This window comes from Mytilus californianus, unplaced genomic scaffold (assembly GCF_021869535.1).
Source record: "Mytilus californianus isolate M0D057914Y unplaced genomic scaffold, xbMytCali1.0.p SCAF_1, whole genome shotgun sequence".
Taxonomy (NCBI): Eukaryota; Metazoa; Mollusca; class Bivalvia; order Mytilida; family Mytilidae; genus Mytilus; species Mytilus californianus.
Window position 1 is genome coordinate 76,290,715 of NW_026262581.1, and position 10,424 is coordinate 76,301,138.

The window sequence follows — 10,424 nt, forward strand, 5'->3', positions numbered from 1 at the left end:
TGTCTTCATTTCCGGTTTATGGCATCCATTGTTTTTCAATGTTGTTTTTGTCAGTCAGATACGATTTACTCGGATTTACACATAACATGTTGGCGATTTTCGGTATAAAGCTAGCGGTTGAACAAAATGATTATTATCAGAAATCACCAAATTTAAAACGTCCTTGATTTACGTTTTGTCGACGAAGTTAAAATTACCGCCAACTGAGACTTCAACTCCGTGTCATATTAGTCACAGCCGTTATACAATATTCCTGCGCTTTGTGCCATTTGGCAACTGTAAACGACTTGTAATTAGAGATTTTCGGCGATGAAATAATTCATGCAATTGTTCTTTGACATCTTGGTCAAAAGCACAGGGGATAATAAACTACATAAGGATTTCTATTGAGCACTACTTCCTATGTGCAACTTCAAAACTTTTGGGTGGTTCGACGATCATTTAAGGTTTTTCTGGTCATATTTTTTGTATTCCAGAATTAAAAGTATGAAAAAAGTGTTCAATTAGTTATAAATAACATAATAGCCAGCCAGATAATAACAATGGCACATATTTCAGCATTTATTGGGTAGAACACAAATCTAGGGTGCTTGCATAAAGCAGCTTAACTGCTTAAAAAGGCAACAATGCCTGATGATGTCACATATAAAGAACACAACTTTCTGCAAATCTTTGAAAAGGAAAGATAAACTTGTTTAGATATTATCATAAAATGATCAGAAAATAGATTCAGCAAGCCTCACGTTGTAAATTTTAGAATTTAACTGTCTCGAGTGGATAAATATCGTAATACACTTGATGCAGTGGTGGAATCTATATTTCTCTCAAAAAAAGGAAAGGCACATCTTCTATATATGTGCAATCCCTGTAAAAAGTTTTTATTTTAAATGAGTTACAAATGACACAAACTAGCTTCCTTCAATAGTATTCAATTACAAAAATGGCTAAGTTCCACAAATGGGAGACCTGAGAAAAAAAATCAAATCTGTCAGAATTAGATGGTGCACATCTGCAGTCTACATGTGATCATTGTTGAAAGTTCAAAGTTTCAATAATGTTGAAGGGAAACTATTGGAACAACACATATAAACTAGCAAGTTTATAAGAATTTATTGACAAAAATTACTTATGTTCCACACATTAATTATAGACTTATCACTGGGTTTGTACTTACATGAGCAACACGATGGGTGTCACATGTGGAGCAGGATCTGCTTATCCTTCAGGAGCACCTGAGATCACCCCGTTTCTTGGTGGGGTTAGTGCTGCTCAGTCTTTAGTTTTCTATGTTGTGTTTTGATTACTGATGTTTGTCTTTTTGTCTTTTTCTTTTTTTGACATGGCGTTGTCAGTTTGTTTTCGATTTATGAGTTTGAATGTCCCTTTAGTATCTTTGCCTCTCTTTTAAGAACGTGGGATCAAATAATTAATTATAGTTTGAAAATGATTAATAATTGTTGTTATGTTACAAGTTTTAACTTGTAAGCTTCATGCAGGTAGGAGATTCACACATAACAACAAATGTATAAAATAGTTTAATGTGTGTCTTTTGTACATTTATGAATTAAAACATGATAAAATGACATGAGCAAATTGTACTTTTGGTAAGAAGATAAATACAACATTCATTTCTGTATATGTGATCAGTATTTGCTATGAGAGTGATTTCATTCCTGAGTTATAAGTTTCCATGCATTTTGTGGTGAATATAAACTAATTTTTTTTTACATCTATGGAATGCACTTTTTCAGCCAACTTGTCTGAAACCACAAATTCAAAATTAAACAAACAAATGATCTTTTAATAATCAAACACATAAGAATTTATGAACTTAATTCCTCTCATACTGTCAGACTCAGCTGACAATAAATTTTCCTGGATATTTTTTTATAGGTCATTCATTACTCAAAGTATTAGTGGACTCACTTTTGATGAAAGAAGTTTTTTAGATGTTTGATTATTTAGAAATTTGTTGTAGTTAAAAATAAAAATTAAACTCTAAGTGTCTGTAAGTGTAATTTTTTTATTATCTCTCCTTTTATTTTATATTTTTATGTTAATAACATAAAACCTTGTTTTTTAGAATAACAATTCCTAAAATCCCTAATGTAATAGCTTAGTTAATGATCAATAATTTGAAAATTGAATATGTGATAGTTTGGTATCTAAATGAACAGTTTAAAAGTCAAACTGAATGATTGTAAAATATCCTGTAGAAATTTCTAATATTTCTTTAATAAATAAATAAATATTTCACACAATTTTCAGTAAAAAAAAAATTAAAAAAAACAATTGATGTAATTTACCAATCATTTTTCTTATAAATATACTGTGGATTCATTATTATTTGTTGGATACTAGTGACAGGTGAACCATGAAATTAAATGTTCAACGAATGACAAATTTTCTATAGGCTTGTATGCAGACTTCGGCAAAACCACAAATTGAAATGTCCATGAACATGTAAGTTTTCCTTAATCCACGAAATTTGGTACCCACGAAAAAAATAAATGAATCCACAGTATTATTTTACCACCTTCAATATTTATATTGAAATAAAATATTTCTTAATAAATTTAAGGAAGAATAAAAGGAGAGGTAGGGTCAATGAGATAGCAACCAAACCCATCTCAGTAGTTGACTAAATTAAACATCTAAAGTTGACTTAAATTTTCCTTTATCATAGTTTAGGGAAGCATTTTTTTAATGTTTAATTACACTTTTAACACTTTAAAAATATCAATTTAACACAAAACCATACACAAGTATTGAAAATCTCCCTCTCTCTCTCTCTCAATCAGCTTATGTTTATTTATGTAATCAAATGTACATCCTCTTTGGTTGTAAGTCATAAAAATTCTGTAATCAGACTAAGCTGAGATTTATTTCCAAGCCATAACAGGTCTTTTTATCCTTATCATCAATGTAAAACTGAATTCAAAGGTTCAGCCTTAATGTCATTAAAATCTAATCTCTGATCAGCTTCATCATCTATTTCTCCTATCAAAGCTCTACAAAATAAAACAAGCAATTTTATTATTCAAATATTGTAAATCAACTTATTTTCTGTGTAACTTATTTTCATGAGTTGAAAAATAAAGTGAATGTAAGTATTCGCAAATATGTAAACTTGGGTTTTCCCTTATATAAATATGTCAAGATAATAAGAAAATTGCGAAAATAAATCACTGCAAAGTTGTCTACAAATTTCTAACCCAGAAAGTATTCGCAAAAAAAAAGTTGGTTTACAGTACAATTACATGTATTTTTTTAATCAAATTCATGAAAACCACTTGCAAATTATAACGATATTATACTTATTACAATCAAAATATGTAACAAAGTCAAAATATACATTTATGGGTCCTACATTTTGATTTTAAATTAAGCCTTACAAAGGTTTTGTCTACTCTGAAATCCTAAAGTTTTGTAAGGCTACATTCTTTCAAGGTCCATGTCACCCTATATAGTACTAAAAATTCAGAATTATTGCATGCCCTTAATTATTGTGATTTTTGTAGAATGAACAAATTGCGAAATTAATTATTGCAATTTTAGGAAAAGCTACATCTAGATATATGTATCAAGTATAACTGTATAAGAATGCGAGTTCTTATTATTGAGATACTAAAGGAGTCACATTATTCCCATTAATAAAAATCTTGCAATAATTTATGAATTTACAGTAAACCAAATTATATTTTGGCATCTTTACCAAAAAAAATCGATTACATTTTGGTATGTGGAATCATTGCACTTTGTGTCAATACTGTATTTTAATTTTAGCAAAATTTAATTCATTTTTCTAAAAGTGGTTGGCAATAGGTTGATAGAGATTTTAAAAATATTGCCTTAGAGACCTCTAAAATCACAAATAAACAAAGTCTTGTTTTCCATTGTATTCCTGCAAGATATTTTTAAACTGATTCATTTAATTTTAGATATTCAAATAGTGAAGATAAATATACCAAGACCAAGAACTACAAAGTAGGGTAATACTTCTTTCAGATATGTCACAATAAGATTTTGGTACCCCACTGCCAAATGATTATGATGATGCTGGATATATGGCTTCTTTGACCAGTTTATAATTTAAATCTCTAGCTGGGATGGTGAACAATAATGATTTTGCAGTACTTGATAGTATCAAATAGTATTGCCACATGTGTCATGCCTGAATTTGATTTTTGTAGATCTGCCTTTAGCTAAATATATTTCTAAATGCTTAAATATGTCCTTTTTGCTATTGTTGTGGATTTTTACAAAATTAACTAATATATTGTTTTCCCATAAAAACAATGGCCAAAGTTGAGTAGATACAAATATTTGCTAAAAGGAAGGGAGAAATAAACCTATTAAAATATCTTCTCAGGTTCCGAATAAAAGTCCTAAGCAGCTTACCACAGGCTGATAGATATGTTACCAACATTAAAGTTGTTAAGTTTTACAATCAATCAAAGAAGGTCTCAAGTATTTTTAGCACTATAACATATATGAATAATGAATTACCTCCCTTTGTAAACTGTAATTTACTTACACATTATCTCCCCTGATGATGTATAGTCCCAGAATGACTTGTTCTACTCCTTGTGTAGCACTATATACCCTCTCATGGCTCTCATCTAGAATCAAATTGATTGTTTGATCAAATCCTTTCAATGTTCCCTGAAATAATAAATAAATTAATATATAATTCTACAGTAGAACTACAAATATATATTAATTTAATATTTTTTTTTTAGTAGTACTAAAAAAATGTTAAAACATCTAACCAGTACATCTGCTGAATTTTCCAATACTGACGATCATTTTTGTTATTCTTTTTATGTACATTGTATTTTCTACCCAAAGAAATTAATAACAACTAAAATATTTACAAGGTAAATGAATTTGTCATATTAAATTTTCAACATGGGAACAGAGGTAACTTTGATATATTATAGATAAACTGGTGAAACAGAGATATGTCTCGCCTGTATGTAATGTGATAGTAAAATGCAAATGTTGAAATTAAAACAGCAATAATTTAGCATGCAAAATATTCAAAGTCAATAAACCATGACTGAAGGTATAGGGCCAAATAATTTCTGTGGAAATAAGACATGCCAATACTAATATAGCTACATACCAAATATCCCCGACTCATCATAAGTGATTCCCCATAATCTGACCTACATGTATTTCAAAGTCAATAGACAATGACAGAGGGGAAAGGGATTAAATATCTCTATGGAAATGAGATGTGCCAATTCTTATACCAATGCATAAGAAATAAATCATATGTAAACTGATCAAATCACAAACTTTAACACTGATCGTTGTGAACTTAGAATTTTTTTTTCAGGTAAGTAATTTTCAAATGTATTCAACTGAAGTTACACATAAGTAAACAGATTTCAAGAATTTACCAGTGTGACTTAAAGAATTATTTTAAAAGTTGGCTTTTAACAATAAGATATGTACCATGAATTTCTTTTGTTTTTCTCTGCCATGTTACATACATGTATCAATTATATTAAGACTAGTACTTACCACAATTATTCTTCCATCTGCTGTAACTATAGAAACTGTACCTTGTATTATGTTAAGGAATTTTAATAAACCAGTGAAATTAGCTTATATTGCATACATGTATTACTATCAAAAAATAAACTGCTTCGCTGAGCGCAGCTGGATACGCCCGCAGAGGTCCAACCCTGAACAGTTGGGGCAAAAATGGACACAATATTCACGCTTGATACAGGTCTGAATTTGGATTGTAATTAAATATTTGACACATACCGTTAAAAGGCTTGTATAGTCCACGGTTTTATTCTCCAAAATTGACCCTGACAGCAGGGGTGCGAACTATAGAGTACAATAAGCAAGAAATAAGAGAGAAAATTTCAATTTCGCGATGTGGTTTGTTTACGTTCCGCCATTGTTGATGCCAAAACTCGGACCTGAACGGAGAAATGAAAAGACTTGAACGGACCTGAAATTCTACGATCAGACTTATTCAAACTTCAATAATGGTTTTATTTTTCAATGGATTTCCTTCAATTTTAGATTTTGTGAAACGAAAAATTCAATATATTAATAATATTTGAAAAGAAATTTTGAAAAATATTTTTGAGGTGTCAAAATTCGGACCTGAAGGGGAAATTAAATTACCTGAATTGACCTGAAAATCTCCGGTCAGATTCATTCAAGTTCTATAACTGTTTTAGTTTTCAATCAATCTCCTTGAAATTTGAATTTTGTAAAAGAAATGTCTTTCTTTTTCTTTTATTGTCCCATACAAGTATATATATTGTTTAGGGGATTGGGATCGCAATGGTTTACAAGATAAAAGTACATTTTCAAATTGAAGGGGGGTTGGGATGACCCCCAGGGACTCACCCTATATTTTGGTTGATTTTTTTTATTGTCCTGTTCTCATTACTGAAGACTGCATGTGTCTATCACTTACTGTTTTCGAGAAATAGTCATTTGAAAATTTAAAAAAATAAAATCCCATAGGGTTCTACATGTATAGTAAACCCCTCCCTTCTTCAGGCCCCTCCAAATACCCCTAAATAGACCCCAATTCACAAACAAAAGATTAATGGCTCCGCTAGACATGTTAGTCTAATATTTTATGAAACCCTAAGTAAATTTGACAAAAGTTGTCTTCTTGACGGTTTGAGTGGATTCGGTCTGACTTGTCTCGGGGACGAGTTGTCCATATTACTTAAAACATCCCATCAATGTCGATTTCCCCATCTGTTTCATGACCTGGTTTCATTCATAAAATAACAACAACCTTATTTAGCAAGATAAGTTAAAAATTACCGCCCACTTAAATAACTTTATTTCCCCTATCATAGAGATTTGTTGTACATGAACAATATTCCTGAGCATTTTGCCATTTGGGAAATATAAACGACTTGTAATTACTGATTTTCGGCGATGAAATATTTCATACAATTGTTCTTTGACATTGTAGCCAAAAGCACAGGGGATAATTAACTACGTACGGATTTCTATTGAGCACTATTTCCTATGTGCAACTTCAAAAGTTTTGGGTAGTTCGACGATCATTTAAGGTTTTTCTGGTCAAATTTTTTGTATTCCAGAAATAACAGTATTAAAAAAATGTCCAATTAGTTATAAATAACATAATAGCCAGCTAGATAATAACAATGGCACGTATTTCAGCATTTATTGGGTAGAACACGAATCTAGGGTGCTCGCATAAGGCAGCTTAACTGCCTAAAAAAAGAAGATGTGGTATGATTGCCAATGAGACAACTCTCACAAGAGACCAAACGACAGGTCACCGTACGGCTTTCAAGAATGTATTTTCAGGTTTATTCATGTCTTTCAATTATCTTTCAGGTCCAAGTCTTGTCACCAAAATAATATTTGTCATTAATTTTTTTTTTTCGTTTTGATAAAATATTCAATTTGTACTATAATAAAATCTTGATTTCACGGAAATTCTTTCATAAAAAAGAAAATGAAGTTTCAAAAAATATATATAAGTGGAATTTTAGGTCAATTCAGGTATTTAATTCTCCATTCAGGTCACAGTTTTGGCACCCATAAGATATTTTTCATTATCTAATTTTTCATTTTAACAAAATGTTGAATTTTCATTTTACAAAATCTAAAGTTGAAGGAAATCCATTGAATATTTAAAAAGTTATTGGAGTTTGAATAAGTCCGACCATAGATTTTCAGGTCCGTCCAGGTCTTTTCATATCTTCGTTCAGGTCCAGGGTTTGGAATCAAAAATTTGTTTGTTATTCGTAGGAAGGCGTCACAGAAAAAAATTAAAATAGCCTTGCAAGACGTCATAATTATTTGGACTAGTCTTTAGTTTAACCCGAGTTTTTCTGGTATTCTGTACGAGTGTTTTGTTGTAGTCTGTGGACGATAGATGCACGGATTTAAAACGACTGTGTCCTCCTTAATCACAGGCACTTGTTTCTATCAATTGGAAGGTCGCCTATCATTGTATAATAGATTGATAGTCGATCTTCCCACTAAACAAGTGCCTGTGTCGGCTGGTCGGTGGTCCTCTTTCACAACAATTGTCCATAATTGAAATGGACAGTCAGGGAATACAAGTTATAAGGTATATATAGACGAGAAAGATTACAAAAATAAAGACAAATGTGAGGAACATCCCATTAAAACAAAGCACAGTGTAAGGATACGATTCACATACGATTCCAATGCTGAAGCCATTTTCAAAGATTTAAGATAAATCAAGATGTGTTCCGATCGAAGATTATTCTTTTCGCGCGTACATCGGACCAGCTATGGGAAATATTCCGTGTTTCAATTTTATTTGCTTTACACTGCAGTGATAGTTTATTTTTCAGTTTGAAATTTGACCTGAGGTACATTTGTTGTTATCTTTATAGCTCATTCGTGTTTCATTATTGAGAAACTCAATTACCACAAAGGTTGAGTAAAACCATTTATCCTACCTATAGTAAAGTGTTCATTTGTGACAATTCGGCCTTTGAAATGTCGTTCCTTTTTTTATTGACATTGAACTAATCAAATAGTATGACCTCAGGTGATATTATAATTGAACTTACTGATATTATCCTCTTTTTAAATTATTATTATTATTATTATTATTATTATTATTATTATTATTATTATTATTATTATTATTATTATTATTATATACAAAAGTACTCAAATTGACAGCAAATCGGGTTTTCTGTATTTTGAAGGCACTTACATACTTGTTTAAATTGCCATGTTATGTACCTACATATTTTTTTAATATATCAAGGAACATAACTCCTGAACGGCAACAGTGAAAATCATTGACCATCATTTTCGATAAAAGTGAAATTCGTCTTTATCAAGCCTTTGTCTCCATTTTATAATTATTAACAACATACTAAAATTTGAAAAGCATAGTTGAACGGTTCATGAGTTATTACACGGAAACAACATTAAGTGTCATTTTCAAATATATCAAGGACTCAAATTCAAATGTACAGACTAGTTTCATATTACCGAATTTTGACTCCGGAGTATTATTTGACATGTTACAAATGTACGTACTTTATTGTAGGACATTCGGGTACTTGGTCAACTCAGATCAAATAGAATGAGTAAAATCAAACTTACAATCGGGTACGATTTGGGGGAGGGAGATTAATTGTTTTACGATTATTTTGTTGTGTATAGAAAACATAAAACAATTATTTTTTTCCCTAAATTACACCGATTGTTTTACTTCTTATAACCAAGACTTTTCACTTGATTAATAATTATTCCTTATCAGGCTTGTTATATTCATTTCTCACCCATGCTAAGATTATAATTGTTTATGATCTTTTTAGAAACGGTATACCGTTTTCCTCTCAATTTTGTCCCATTCATTACTAAGTATCAATAAGGAAATTTGCTTCTTTTCTTTCGTTGCATTAATTTAGTTTATTTTCTGAAATACTGTCTTACTTAGGTCAAAAGTGTTTCCCCTATCCCATATTCCCATTATTTCATATAAAATCACATGTTTTTAAAACATTGTCAAAAAACATGTGAGGTCCGACTTGGATGAAATTTTTAATGATAAACTCACAAATGTGGACAGGTTTTTTTTATCAGTGGTCATTATGAAATATTTTTCAGTTTATGACGACACATCATTTCTGAGTTGTCATTATTTGTACACAAATATTGAAATTAAGTGCGGCATTGTTTCCTATATATATATAGCTATATGATTTTTCCGTGCAGAAATTCATATTTGTTTTGAAACAGTAATTTCCCTAAAAATATAAATCAAAAATATATTTCATAACTATTGCACTGAAACCCTGCGGACATTTCAGTATTTAATGGCGAAAAATCCTTCAATTTGGACAAGAAATATCTGCAGTAGAATTTTTATTAAAAATGTGTTGTTTTTTTTATGAAATAATAGGGGAATTTTTAAAGTAGGGTGAAACACTTTTGACCTAAGACTGTGCAATACTGAATGGATTCTTTTAAAATAGGTTAACATTAATTTTGACTCAGGAGGATTTATAATTATTTGACAGGTTACCTAGTCTGTTGTAGGACATTCAGGTACTCGATCAACTAAGAGCAAATAGAAAGAGAAAATCAAACTTACAATCGGTACAACTGGGGGGAGGCGGATTAACCATTTTATGATAAATTTGTCGTGAATAGAAAACATAAAACAATGAATGTCTCCCTAAAATGCACCGATTGCACTCAGCGGAAAACCTTATCTGCTTATGGGCATACGATACAGTTTTGATCCCACGGTGTTTTTTTTAACGAAAATTTGCTTACAAGCTATTTTTCACCTAGTCAATTCAAATATGTAAAAAAAATATACCTTCATCTGGGACTATTATACTAATAGTATAATTGTTCCAGCCTTCATGTGCTACTTTAAGAGATAAATGGGGTCGAAA

The 10,424-nt window shown here is 30.6% G+C and overlaps 1 protein-coding gene across 1 annotated transcript; it reads right to left on the reverse strand.

Moving 5' to 3' along the window:
• Nucleotides 1-1,522: 1,522 nt before the first annotated feature.
• LOC127707780 (U6 snRNA-associated Sm-like protein LSm8) lies at nt 1,523-8,321 on the reverse strand. The gene is made up of 4 exons (XM_052212546.1): nt 8,184-8,321; nt 5,533-5,573; nt 4,538-4,665; nt 1,523-3,011 (listed from the first exon to the last, which is right to left on the reverse strand). The coding sequence occupies exons 1-4, from the start codon at nt 8,212-8,214 to the stop codon at nt 2,921-2,923; spliced, it is 291 nt and encodes a 96-aa protein (XP_052068506.1). The 5' UTR covers nt 8,215-8,321; the 3' UTR covers nt 1,523-2,920.
• Nucleotides 8,322-10,424: the final 2,103 nt, after the last annotated feature.